Genomic DNA, 14,781 nt, shown 5'->3' on the forward strand with positions numbered 1-14,781 from the left:
TTCTCTCCCCCATCCCACCGGGGGGAGGGGAGTGAGCGAGCAGCTGTGTGGTGCTCAGTTGCCGACTGAGGCTAAACCACAACAGATGCTCAGCCCAGGCATCTGTAAGCAAAAGCAACAGAAGGGGCAGGCAGGTACTTACTCTCATCGACCTGCGGGTGCTGAACGACGACTTGGAAGAGCAAGCGGAGGATGCCTGGGTTCTGGGCATCCTGATCGCAGCCCTGCAGGGACAGGTTGAAACTGCCAGCGATATTGGCAGGCTGGCTGTCGCTCAGCTTGAACACCTCTGGGTTGCTGAGGGAGCCGGGGAGGTAGTACTCCACCCTCTCCTCTTTCCTTTCGCAGTTGGAGAGGCTGTAGTTGTGGAAAAACACGCTTGCTCTCATGTTGGAAGGAATCACAAACTGCCACGTCATGAGCTCATCTTCTGGAAAGCCGAGCGGATAGTTTGGGGACATCAGGGTGATTGAAGACTCCCCCTTCAAAATGGATTCAATAATGCATAACCCTAAAACATGGGGGGGAAACCAAACAAAACAAGTTGCAATTAAAGATGACACACTGGCATGTGCAGCACGCTGGCAGCAGAGTATTTTTATTTTGACAGTTAGATCATCCATTTCAGCTACAGGTTAGGTTTTTACAAAACCCTCAGATTAAAACATATTTGAGTTGATGCTTTTGTTTTCAATTACAGAAAAGGTAAGGGATATATGATGCTGTATTTTCAGTTTAGTGGGTTTACCTTTCAAATGCATGGACGGAGAGGCCTTTATTTTTTGGAAAGGAAATATCCTAGTTCCTACTTCTGGTCCTGGCTTTACAAGAGCAAATATGCAACCTGACAACTGCTTCTGCTTCACTGGGTTTTGGGAAACAAAAGATGTGAGCTTTTATACCAGCACGGAGCTCTCTGTCCAAAAACCTCTCAGATCTAATAAGAGCACGCCAGCAAAGAGCCTCAAATACGCATGATAAAACATGAATGCGAACCGTGAAGACCGTGTAAGACACTTCATGCTTGGATGACTTTTGGCAGCATGAAGTTGCGTACACAGAGATTATGGACCCACTCTAAGGGGAAGGAGTGCCAGGAGTTACAAAAACTCATGTTCTAGAAACTCGAACCTGGACCAGGTCCTTTCTATAACTGATGGCAACAACTGCAGAAATCAAGTAAAGCGCAAGAACATCTCCTAAAGAGGGTTTGTCACGAGATCACAAAGTAACCCACTGATTGCTATATAATATTCCAGGTATTTTAAGAAGATTATTACACAACATTTTATGTTACTGTGCAGGTTGAAACAGATAGCTGTATTTAAGCAGCCTCACGTGCCTTCCAGGCACTGCTTCCCCTTTTCCCACCTTCGTCTCCTGAAGAGAGGCATTTGTTTGAGACTCCAGCAAGTTAAGGAAGCTTTATTTAAAAATAAACAAATCCAACTACACACTGCAACCAGCAAAAAACTCTTGGCTTATTCTAATTATGCTGTCTAGTCTCACCTAGCTGAAAAAATAGAAACAACAGAGCAAGTATGTTTAAGTTTTAGGAAATTTAAAGCAATTGAAAATGAGTAATGTGCACCAAAAGCAGCTTCGCAACTGTTTTCGTAATTACTAGGTTAACCAATCAAACTAAGATATTTTGACGCTAGAAGAGCAACAGCTACCAAACTAAAAACCACACAGCGACAGCTTTTAGAAAAGGTGAAGTGGAAGGGAATTAGGGGTAGCAGCACCAAAACTAGAAGGTTACCTGAGAAGAAAGGTTTAAAGAATTCTGCTGCAATCTGCACGAGGCGATTACAGGTGAGGAAACACTACTCTCTACTTACGTTTTATGGAAGCCCTGTTAGCTATATTGAAGCCTGAAGTGGTGAGGGGAGAGTCCCATGGGAGGTGCAGAGACATGATGACTCCTCCCAGCAGCTTGATGCGAGACACCGAGCCGTTCCTGCAGAAGGTACCAATGTTGACTGTGGCCGTATCAATACAGCTGTTGATGTTGTAGCTAACGACATCTGGGCACGTCTCTCCTGGTTCAATCTGTCTTAACCACGGGGTAGAAAATTTCAGTTCAAGTCCAGCCTTTGTACTCGCCTTCACATCCCAGATGAAAGTCCTGTTAAGGCGAGGTAGCCCCAGTGGGTAAAGATGAACATCTCCAAAGGGACACGGACCCGACACACAGTCTAAACGCAGAAAGAGAACAGCCGTGATACACTATGGAAAGCATTCAAGTAAATAAGGAATTTGACACTTTCCGTTTTATTGCTATTTTCACAATTTTTAGGTTGCTCTTAACTTCTATATGCATTAAAAGACAGTCCTATAACATGGTTACATGCTGTCTCTAAACAGGACTCCTAGCCCATAGAGTAGACAGGATAAACCTGCTTTAGTCAGGCTGACTAATAGAAGGAATTCATTGTAGTATTCCCACCTTGTTTGCTGAAGAATTTAGAAGGTATTTACTGAACAGGGTAGAGAGCTGAATGAGCAGAAGGGTGAAATTCAACATCAGGAGAGCTGGAAATCATGGCTCTAGAGAACTGATTTTATCACATCTCACTCAGAAAATTCCTGGCAAAACATTCATCTTTAAATTTTCCACTTCTTGCTGTGAACTGTATCTTCTTTTTCTTGGTGCCCTGATGAACAACCTGGGGCCCAGATTTTGCAGAAGTGATGAGTAACAACACCTGCCACTGCAGGATTCTGGGGAGAACCTAGAAAACTTTTCTCTGAAAAATCCAGATTATTGGTATTTTAAGCTGGACACTAAAAATAAGCATACTTTAATTTATGTCTAGGCTCCAACTTAAAAGAAGAAATATCACAAGTGCATCTTACAAATATGTAATGAAATACTGTGAACATTACTATCTGCATGAACCACATGAATAAAACTCCAAAACGTGAAGAGAACCACCCCAAAAATAGCAAAGATGTTACCAAAGACTGAATGCCCAATGAAGTTTGGGATCTTGTTGAAAAGTAGCACGTGTTCATGCCATTAAAAAGTACATTAACATATATACACCAGGGATCACATTCAAAGCAAATGAAGGTTTAGTTCCAACACTTCCAAATTTTCAGTTTCTTGACTTCAATAAAGTTCATTAAATATAAGGAAACACGTGCATGTCTTCAATGTTTCTGTTGCCCTTACAGACACAATCAAGCTGTTCAACGAATAATGTGGGTAATATATCATTATCAGTGCTCAGAGGCTTTGGAAAGGAAAGAAAGATTCTTTGATGGGTTTAAAAACTGTAGGAGAAGGGAAGGCAGCAAGGAATTGATGCAACAAACTATCACTTAACTGTTTCCAAAACAGCCAAGTTAACATTAATTCTGCCAGCCATAATACTTGTTTAACTTGCATAGTTTCAGTAATTCAGGGTTATTTATCAGTGTCCAAAGACGACTTCTTACCCAAGATTACAGGGGATACCTTAATACAGTAACAGGAAAAAAAGGTATGTGGTTTTACTGGAGGAAAATTACCATTGGGGGAAAAATTCAAAAACTGTATCTTACCAATATTTTTCTGAATTTCCATGATGAAATACTTCTCTGGAGTACTACAAGTGAAGGTAAAAGTCACGTTCTCCCCAGGCTTTATCTTGAGTTCAGACCTGATGACATTTTTAACACGAATTTGACAGCTTGGTGAAACACCGTGTCTCAGTTTAATCATAACTGTGATGTTGTCCACCGTACGAAGAGAGATCGTAAAGGAAGCTAAGAAAGAAAAATAGACGTGTTTTGTTACTAGCATGTACGAATATCACCAGCCTCTCCACACATCCCCACAGATGCCACATTATCAGAAGGAATATTTCCATCCACGTTCTAAAAAGTCCCTCGTGTTGGACCTACAGAAGATGCCTTGGCTCTTCCAGTCCAGCACAGACAACACGTAAACACACTTGCTGCATGTGCCCAGAGAGAAGTATACATGGAACTTGTGTAGGACCAGTTCTGCTCCAGTTTACCTTCACCAGTGTTATTTATTTCACATTTAAAAAGTAGCTCAGCTATTCCTTTCAAATTTCTGTTGTCCAGACTTTGGTTTTTGGTCTGTCATGCCCATCATAGAGCCTGCTTCATTTTTGAAGGCACCCATGAAGTTGTGACTCAATTCAGGAAGTTTATTCAGCAGCCAAACAACAAAGCAACCCTCAATTTAAATTGTACACGATGGTAACAGGTGAATCTCTGGGTATGCCTCAACAATTACTGCAGACCAGACTAGGTACTCCAGCGATACCAAAAGCACATATCAACAGACACTTATACGTGTGGTCATGGCCCTCTCCCACATTCCTCACTTTTTACAACTCATTCCCTGAAGGTACAGGACATCCGTCAACGCCCCTCAGCAGCACAGAAGGCATCTATGGCCTGGAATGGACCATGTGTGCTTGAATACCTCCCCTCCATCCCTGACATGACCATCATAGACTTACAGCTTTTGGGGAATACATAAAAGCCTCAGCAATCTTCAGAGATTTCAACCCATCCTCAAGCACTACCGAACGCAGAGACAGCTCTCACAGGAAATACTGGAGCCACAGAATAAACTGGCTGTTGAATAATCTTCTCATATTGAATTGGTAGCAATTTATCAACAAATGGACCAAACTTGACTGTCTTCCAAGAACATACATGCAATATAAGACACGAAGGAGCACCAACTGGACAGTCAAGACGACTAGAAAAGTTATTAGCATCAGTTTGATGCTTAGCAAAGACTGAGCCCAGCCCTGGCTGAAGCAAGTAAAATTTGCATTGAAGTCAACCGTATCCCAGCCCCAGGTGAAAGTCTGAGGACAGGTCAGTTGGCAAGTTTTCCGCCACTTGTTTTCACTACTCTCCCTTTCTTATTTCACTGTACAGAAGATACAATCACAGTGTCTACAGCACTTGTGCTTCTAGTGTTTATGAGAAAAAAAATAATTTCTGTGTATTTAAAAAAAAAAAAAAAAAAGAGATCTAGAAATAAGGGTACCCCAAGTTCTGTTCAGAAAGGCCTGTTCCTTGAGTGGGACATTACGCAGGGCTGCATGACAAAGCTCTGCCCATACACCAGGTTGGGAATCCTCTTGCTCATTAACCCCAATAGAGAGAGATTTACCCTAGCAAACTCAGCAGCGCAGCACCCTGGGAGAGCCCCTGCAGCCATTCCTATTGCCAGGCAGCGTGCCAGGAAGGTGCGAGAGAACTGCTGGCTCAGAAATGCAAATCTGCAGGGCACCCCAGGTTCTACCCAACTGCTCACCATCCCTTGAGCACCTAAACAGCCAGCCTGGCCCATGCCAGCTGCTATCGCTGTGGTGGTGGTAAAGAGGCTGGCCAAAGCCCAGAGACCTGGGGGCTCACCTGGCGAGGGTTGTGGGGAACAGGGCCAAGCACACCGTGGGAACCCTTGATCAGCAGAGCCCTCTCATGGCAGATGAGCACACCAGAGACCCTCAGCCAACCTACCCACCCAACTCAAAGCTACAGCCATTGCAGCTGCAGAGAGAGAAGCATACAGCATTAGTGACTCACGTTCCCACAAAAAACACCTGTCCTATTTTTAAACCTCCCTTTTAAAATCTCCTGATTTTTACAGCAATCTCATGGTTTTACAGGGCCTGACTTTCATTGCAATGTTTTGCAAAAGCCCTGGGGATCCATCAGTCAGCACGGGCTACCGTCCTTCCCTGCCACCGGGAACACTGCAGCTCCAGGTTTGCAAACACTAGGCATCAAAATCTCACTGCTAGGGGGAACAGGGCAAAAGAGGGTACTCGAAGAGATAACCCATCGTGCTTTTATTTTAGTTTTGTGAGCCTTTTTCCAGACTTTCCAGCTTTCCTACACAATCTTGAAGTCAAATAGACTTAACAAGCCCTTGAAACTGCCTTACCTATTTGCTGCCAGGATCAAAGGCTTTAAATAAAAACCTCAAACACCATGAGGCTTGCCACATTTCTGCACATACTTGTAATGAGTTTACCAACCCTCTACACCATTAGTAAGAACCTGGTCACTTAGTAACTTTCCTACAGCTTTTAAGTGACAGGACAGCCCTCTGCCCTGAGTGTCTACACTGAATTCCCTTGCCTCTTCCAATGGCTGGCACTACTTGACATCTGCGTTTCTACCTTAAAAATGCTTTTGCAGTGGTTTTCAACCTGGGTTTTCCCAAGGTGGTGGTGGGGGAAAGACGACCATACAGGCTAGGAACCGCCTTGTGCACCTTCCAAGAACACAGTGGACAATTGCAGGGGCAATGTCCATGGGGTGGGGAGAGGAAAAAAAAAAAAAAAAAAAAAAAAAAAAGAGTAAAGCAAAGCCAGCAACCAGAGCTGCTCCTCCTCGTGCTTCAGGAAGAAGCAGTTTTCAGAAGAGAAAGTGAAACAACTACTTCCAGCCTAGCCCAGAGTTTTGTTTTCCATACCACTGGACACTTTTGGGTTTTATGTAGGTTTTTTTATTATTATTTATCATGCCTAGTGCACAAAATATCCTTTGACCCTGATGGTCATCATTTTTCTGATGTTTATGTCATCCAGATATGAAGTATAATAGCACAATACCAGTAATTAATAGCTACAGACAAAAGAGACTTCCTTCTTGCATACGGTAATTGTCACGCTTGTCTACAGTTTATGACTGAAAAGTCTGTTCCTCACTTTCCTGTCAAACAGTTATCACTGTTCCTTTTCCCATCCCTGGGACACCACAACCACATGGCCAACCTGGAGGACGGAGGAACGCAGCAGGGCCACTAACAGCCAGCACTTCTGCACCAAACGCTTGAGCACGGCTCTAAGACCATTTTTAGTCATGAGGATTAAGTTTAAGCATAACCTTAAGCACATGACTAGCTTTAAAACAAAACAAATACACGCCCTGAGCTGAAACCAAATGTCAGACATTTTGAACGACATTTTGAAATAAGTGAGTAAATGCTTCCTACAAGGGTCAAAACAAAGCATCGTCTTCCCCAGCCCTTGAAAGACCTGACTTCTGCTGCCTGGGTTTTTTTGTGCCCTCCCGCCCCCGCACCCCACCTCCAGACTTCATGACCACGTAGTCATTCATTTGATCTCCCTGCAAGAAAGACAACATTGGGCAACGGCAGGTGAGACAAGGCTCCTGCCTGGGGTGGTCCATGCACACAGCAGCACAGCACACAGGAGAGACTGACCTTGCTCTCAGCTGCAAGGAAAAGGCAAGCAGATACAGACAAAATAAAGCAACGTTGTCTCTAGTTTTCATGAAGCCAGCCTCATGAAACTCCTCAGATAATCATTTTGGTCAAAGAAATAAGAGCACGCTGCTGTAATGTCAACAGCAGTCAGCTGCTAGAGATGTGCTATCAAATCTCATTTTCATAGGAAAAATGGAAAAAAAGAATCATGCAGAAACTATAGCCAGTGATCCCAAAGTCACTAAAAATGACTAAATGGCTAAAACCCCCAAACTATAGCCACACACACACACAGAGCACAAGAGAGAGACTACTTAAAATCACCTTTATTGCAGAGCTTTTATAAACACGAGTGAGTCTCTCTGTGACTCACACTGATCTGTCATTGTCTATGATTCCCACTGCATGCCTTTTTATTAGGATTACCAGGAATCTCCACGCCTCATTAAGGCTGCACAGGGATGACACACAGGATATCCAGACCAAGAGGAAGCATTGCCAAGCTGGATCTAGTCTCTGTCTGCACAACAATGAAATCGCTGGGCTGGAAGATGTCAGAGGTACAGCCTCCAGCCCTGAGCGGGTTCACAGGCTGACGTAGACATCTGATGTCACCCTGAATTTGTTTCCTCTAAGCAATTACAGTTTTGAAGCCTCCCTTGGCTATTTCTTCAACTGCCCCAATCTCAGTCTGCATCTTCCCTGCCACAACTGGATTTCGCTACTGCTCGTCCTTGTTTAAGACTGCTCCGTCACGACAGTTGTCTCATCACAGCATCCCTTTATCACTCAGTAATGCTCCTCTCTGCGCAAATGCATCTTGGCTAGCTTTTTCTCAACAGTATGATTTTTCCAAACCTTTCATCAATTTTATTGCTCAGAGCTCTCCAACTTGAGTTAGAAACAAACTGCATAGTGTAAAACAAGTCAGATTACTCCTCAGAGTTTAGCCTAAATTTATCTACTGTGGTTGCCTGACACTAATCCCCAGTATTTTTAATATGTATATATAAATGTCAAAAGGACATTTTTCCTGTACAAGAGGGTGGTGCAATGTAGAAAACAGTTGGAGGGACAGAGAGCATGCGTACGTACAAGGAAAGGACTTGGCAGGACAGCAATTTTTATGGCTATGTACAGTGTCTTGCTAAACAAAGCAGGAGCGGGAACAGAGTCCAACTAGTTTTGGCTAGAGGGCTGCATTTTATTGCAGCAATTTATCCGTAAGGACCTATGGATTGTTTCATGACTTCACTGGATGGATTAAAACAATCAAAAAAACCCCAGACAGACCAAGAAACCAAAGCCCACAAGAGTCCCCAACAATAAAATCCCAGATATTAATTTATCCCAAAATAACGTACAAAACCCGCTGGTTTGCTTTTTCTGGTTAAATCATGGGCTTGTTCCACTTCAGCCATTTTTAATAAAAACCAGTTGGATGGGGCTGACTCAGACACCATTCACGAGCTGGCGGCAGCTGGAGGAGACAGGCTGCTGCAGAAGACAAGTAGTGGCAACGCTCGCTCCGGATATGAAGTACCTGGATCCAAACCTCTGTTCTGCCCGAGGGGGATCTGAACCCACACAACCAACACACCTCTCCGCAGAACGGGCTCATCCACCACAGCGCTTCGTGCCACCGCCTCAGGACATGGATAGCACTGCAACGCTGTTTGCCTCTACGGCTCGGTTGGCGCTCCTGGAAAGCTCACCGCCTCTTCTGAGCCCTTGCAGGGATGCTGGCCCACAGGCACGCTCGTAGCCTGCTGAGGTTGTTCCACTACACATGATCTACCGCAAAGGTTGTGGCAAGATGGCGGGAAGCAAGGAGTACGACTCAATAACGTAGTGACCCTGCCATAAGCTGAATGATTTCAGTTTCAAGCCGTACGAATTCCTGTTGCTGATCTAATGGACAGCCTCGGTGCAGGAGACGGCAGCATTGGCAGGACACGTTCAGAGCAATCTGTCCAAAACACACTTCGCCTCGCAAGGGGACCTCAAGGCTGTCTCCTGCGTGATGGGGACTGCAGGCTCCAGCTCCCGCATCCCGAGCAAACGTCCCAGTGGCTCAGCTAAAAGCGATGCACCAACGCTACACCTGACCATCCATTCCCCCATCACCTCCAACACAATTTGTTGCACAGTTGACTCAAATTTGCCAACAACAGGTCAAAGAATACTTCAAAGAGTAAATGTCTCCCTGCTTTGCTGACTGTAACATTTTGTACCTGCCTTATTGAATCTTGCTTTGTCAATTTGAGTCCAGCTCTCCCATTTAACTACAACATCCAATTGCCCAAGCATCACCCACTCCTCCAGTTCCACCTGCGACACCCATCCAGGTAATTGCCTTCACATTCTTCGAGCCCTTAGCAAAGTTAGTCAGGGACCCGTACACCGTTTATACTCTTCTCACCTACCAACCAGTGCTGGGAGCAGCAAACGGAGATCACGAGCACAATCACAAATTATAGCCAACCCTGCTTGCTGCAAACTGCTGAAATCCTGTTGGACTTTATAAAGCAAACAGGCTTTCTGCTTACATTTAAAATGTGAACTCACTACTCTCTACATTGCTCAATAATCTCTGTATATTTGGACCTGTCTTCTAATACCATGCTTGCTTGGGATATGAGGTCCGTATTTTGTGAAAGGATTACTTTCAGGGAATCACCCAGAAAATTAAAGCTTAAAATCTGCAAAGGTTGTAAACACTTACAGATAGATGCTGCCAATGGCTATTACGCCAGGGTAACCACCCACATCTCAGGAGAGGGCACCCTGGGGGAGAATATTCATTCTTCAGCCACCACAGTACAGCCCCCTCATCTTCATCAATGGTTTAAACTGATAGCCAGGATGGGGATACGAAGCAGGCAAGATGTCACACATCCCATTCTCCTCCTCATCAGGGAGGAAGGGTGGACACTTTTGCAGTAGTTACGTTACAAGCCATCCCACCACAATTCACCAGAGAAGGTCTGTCAGTACCCCAAGCTACCAAGGATGCTCACTCAAAGTTGTTAATTCATTGAGTTAATTTGTAATGCCTCAAAGGAATAAAATACCTTCAGTTTAAAACATAACTTAACACCCCCCCCCCCAATTATAAATTTCAGTACTTCTACCATTTTCTCTGGAACCTTTTTAGAAGGATAATTAAGACACTCATGTGTAAGAGACATTTTTAAAAGAAGCTATTTTCACCAAAAGTGGGTAAAAAAAAGACACTTTGGGACTTGGCAAGTTTAGCTGTAATTACAGAAGGGAGAATGTTGACTCTGGGCTGCCTTTTTTATTTTATTATTATTTTACAGATATGAAGTTTTGTTGCTTCTGTAGAAGGGAGACGCAGAGCTCAGTGAATGCTGTCTGCAAGCTGACGCCCAACTCGCGTACAACATACAAAGTGTACGATACATGAGTCCGTGCAACTTGACAAGAAAGTGTCACACTGGCATGAGGAACACTAAGACACCACGCAAGTCGCTGCAGGAGCCTCCCTTGATCAAAGGGGTGTTTGCCTGCACAGTTTATCCCTACCTTGATGTAAGCCAGCGAGAGGACAGCATCTTGGAGCATGCCTGAACAGCTCTCTGGTCTTGGCTATGGCTGACGAAGGTGGAAGAGCGCGTTTCACAATCAGTGGTCCCTCCCATGCCAAATATCCTGCTGACAGCTCTTTGTCTCTCACATCTGAGGAACTTCAGATCATACCTTTTCACCCCCTGCAGTTTGCTGTCTCCATACGCTAATCTCTCAGCTCCACCCACAGATCCAGAAGAGCCAGGGCCAACTCCGTAACACTGGCGTGTTCGCACCTCAAAATAAGCATTTGCTCTGACAGCAACCACACTCACTTTGTTCCCCAAGAAATCAAAAGGTACAGCTCGAAGCAGGCTGTCCCATGGCACCCTTCAGGATGGTTGTTAAAAGGTGTCCAATGGAACAGGCACAGGTGAGGCTTTTCCCCCCATTATATGAGATAGGTAAAAAAAATAAATCTGTTTTCCCACAGTACTGGCAGCCTGGGCACTCAGAAGCAGACGAGACCTTACTAACACACGTGAAATGCACATCTACCAGACGTTATGGCATGATTCTTCAGCTGGCTATTCTTGAAGGTATTCCAGGAGGTCCCATCAATACTATCTACACTGGGCAGGTTCAGCTACGGGCAGCGAACCCTCGCCTCTGTCACCAGCTAATAGAGAAACAGAAGATTTTGCTCTGACGTAACAGCCAGCAGTCAACAGTTTACTAAGCGCAGCACAACACACGTCCTTTCCTTCATGCCCTGGTCGCGCAAGCAGACATTGAACAAGAGGAATCTGCATGGGTCACACCTCCATCAGATTCAAGAAGTTTTTGAGTTGAGGGATGGTGACCAGACTCTATCAGCTGAATCCTACTAAGAGAGCACCAAAAGTCACCAGGTGCTCTACAGGAATTGGTTAATGGTTTGGCTCTAACAAATCAACCCGTGCTGCAGTGGCTGCGTTGTCTGCTCCAGAGCTGAGGTTTGATAGGAATACCTGAACAACCTCAGTGAGACGGCTAATGTCCCAGAAACTGCTGGAAGCGCTCTGTTAAGGTAACATCTTTAGTCTTTCCCCCAGTCGGACAAAGGTTTATAAATTATAAAAATTATTAAAGACATATAATTGTAAAAAGAAAAATTAACAGAAACTTAAGAAAAGTAAGGGGAGAGGATACAGGATTACCCAAAAAGAGACCAGTTAGATCAAAACTGGTGTCCAAGACCAATTTTTCCCACATCCCCCAGTCTAAAACACGCTTCGCTGCAGCTGAGCTTTTCTAGGAGCTCTTGCGTGGAGACCATGGCCAGAACGCTTCCAAAGGGAGAGCTCAAAGGAGCACCCAGAAGACAGCAGGAGGACCCTGCCGCAGGTGTAGTAAGAAAATCTCTGGTCAGTTCAGTTGAACGTCCCACGTCTATGCACAGCTATCGCACCAAATACTTCTTTCTGCAGTTTTCCACCTACAAGTTAACCAATGTTTCATTTGATAATTTACGTTATGCATAAAGTTGCATCTGAAGAACCACCACAAGCTCCTCTGAAGACAATGTAACCAGCCATGCTTCACCTACACGTTCTTACAGGACAGTAAGGACAGCACCGTAATACTGTACCTGCTGGGAAAGCGTGGACGGAGAAGGAGAGAGAAGAAAGGACTTCATCAAGGATGACAAGAGACAGCTTTAGAGATTGAGCACCAAGATTTTTAGCCGTCCCACCAGAGCATCACCAGTCCTCGAGAAGAGGCACGTGTGCCTCACGGCCACCTCATGCGTGGTTCTACACACCCAGCCTAAACCTGGCCTCGCTGAAAGGAAGATTGCTGCAACTTGCAGCCAAAACACAGCAACAGCAGAGCCAGTACCAGTGTCAGCACCAGGGCAAAGGGAACTCCTTAAAAATTACAAGCTACGTAGGGGTGTGGGGGAAAAATCTTAACCTAAACTATCTTGGGTTTTCACGACAAACCTTTGCTCAGGGAAATGTTCCAACTACAGTTTTGGTTGTGCAATAACAAAAGCAGCTCTCACTGGGATGAAGGACACACCAGGCACACGACATCTACCAACAAACCTGGGAAGGCACTGTTCCACTCTCCAGTCCCACTCACACCATTGCAACCTTCAGCCTGCCAACCCATGCCACTAATGCGGCTGGAACTGAGCACCTCTTTTTTGGGGGGACTGGGGGTCCACAAAGGGGAGGAAGTTTGACGGGATGACAGAGGACCTGGCACTGGCTGGAACTGAGCACCTCTTTTTTGGCGGGACTGGGGGTCCACAAAGGGGAGGAAGGCACTGAGTTAGAGAGTTTGACGGGATGACAGAGGACCTGGCACACGGGAGCTGTGGTGCTTGTGCAGGAGAGGGACAAGCAGGCAGAAGCATGCAGTTAGGAAGGAAGAGACTGAAGGAGGTAGGAAGAGGGACCACCAAAAGTGGCAGCAAACCATTGGGTCTACCAGTGGTGTTTTGTGCCACTTCACTGTTACTGACTTTGCTTTACAGAGCAACTTCACGGTTTGCCCAAGGGCAAGGTCACTGGCTGGTGAGAAGTCTCTCCCCAGTTTCTCTAGATGAAGCTAAGAAAGCCCCAGATCACACAGACATCTTGTTTGTAGAGGAAGTTTGCACAATAAAGATAGACTAGACATTCTTCGTTGGACTCGCCACCTTCCTTCCATTTCCTGCGCCCTCCCATCTGATTTGGTTTTGCCACCTTCCTGACAAGAGCTATTACAATCACATGCAAAGCAGACTTGCCTGGCTCTCCAGGGACACAGCCTGCACCCACAGCCACCACATAGCCAGTATCCTGCTCACTACTACACTCAACCAAACTAAAACAGTGTGGGCTCAACCTTGCATAAAGCAGGTATAAACTTTTTTTCTTAAATGCCAATGCAAATACATAATTCATTTGGATGTTTAAACATGAGAGAGGGAAAGAAGCTGGAGCAGACGATGACAATAAGCGAAAGTCAAAGACATTGGCTCAAAAAGAGCTGTACTGTGCCTCAAAAGCAAGCCCATGAAGTTTAATGTGAGGCATCAAGAAGATTTATTAGGGGGGGAAATAAAAGGAACAAAGGATTTTGATAACACAGTTTGACCAGAGTGTGAGGAATAATGTGTGAATGTATGATTCACACATACATACATCAGTATGGCTGCTGCGTCTCCCAGTGAAGGTCTAGACCTATGTATGAAAAAGGATGCAGTTGAGGATTTTTTCATTTGCTACTTCAACAATACAAGATCTTTGGAAAGTCTAGCTCCTCTCCTTCTAGCACTGACCCATCTGAGGCTTTAAAAGTTTGCTTTCTTTTAAAACAACACACAGTTAACCACAGTATAATGTTCTTTCTTTTTCCTTTGAAGAGGCTTAGAGAGGCAAATAGCTGTCATTCAGTTGACTCAGAGGCAATGCATTAAATATAAGTATTTTATTTAAAAGACTACATAGCTTGAAACTTAAACCTCAGTGCTGTCCAGTTTCACAGTCAACCTTTAGACTGTATTGTTTATAATAAAAATGGCTGTGAGCCACGCTTCAGCATAACCAGCGCCGTTAAAGGTAATAGAAACGTTAAAAAGACATAAATTTCACATCAGACTCTTTAGGTTATTCACAGTCACTGCAAATAACTCAGCAGTTCTTTTATATAGAAGGACTCGTACTTCAAGAGTCTTTAACAAGACTAATAGCTATAAAACAGACTGTTTAGATTTGAGGATGGGTACTTTTTGCAATCAAGCAGCTTTGGAAATTGAGGAAAACCCCACACGCTGTCTCTGCGTCCATAACCGGAATTCTTTTGGGGTCGTAGACAGGATTTAAGAAAATTATTCATGGGTTATATACACAGGATTGCATCAAGCATCCAGGAATTTCAAGAGACGCAGAGTTCGTAGTGAGCTGCGGTCTCCCATTCAGCTATCCGACCCAGCTGGGCACACAAGCCATTCTGTTTCCCTGTATGTACAGTTCATCCATTGCTCTGTATAAATAATACCA

The 14,781-nt window shown here is 44.6% G+C and overlaps 1 protein-coding gene across 1 annotated transcript in view; it reads right to left on the reverse strand.

Moving 5' to 3' along the window:
- The window catches only part of CDCP1 (CUB domain containing protein 1), a 21,320-nt gene extending 10,516 nt beyond the window's left edge, over nt 1-10,804 (reverse strand). Inside the window, exons 1-5 of the mRNA XM_009290539.1 lie at nt 10,766-10,804; nt 7,077-7,116; nt 3,550-3,753; nt 1,842-2,198; nt 143-511 (exon numbers count right to left, since the gene is read on the reverse strand). Of these exons, the coding sequence (XP_009288814.1) occupies nt 143-511; nt 1,842-2,198; nt 3,550-3,753; nt 7,077-7,116; nt 10,766-10,804 (1,009 nt within the window). The remainder of the gene's footprint in view (nt 1-142; nt 512-1,841; nt 2,199-3,549; nt 3,754-7,076; nt 7,117-10,765) is intronic.
- Nucleotides 10,805-14,781: the final 3,977 nt, after the last annotated feature.

Source organism: Aptenodytes forsteri, unplaced genomic scaffold (genome assembly GCF_000699145.1).
Source record: "Aptenodytes forsteri isolate BGI_AS27 unplaced genomic scaffold, ASM69914v1 Scaffold426, whole genome shotgun sequence".
In the NCBI taxonomy this organism is placed as follows: Eukaryota; Metazoa; Chordata; class Aves; order Sphenisciformes; family Spheniscidae; genus Aptenodytes; species Aptenodytes forsteri.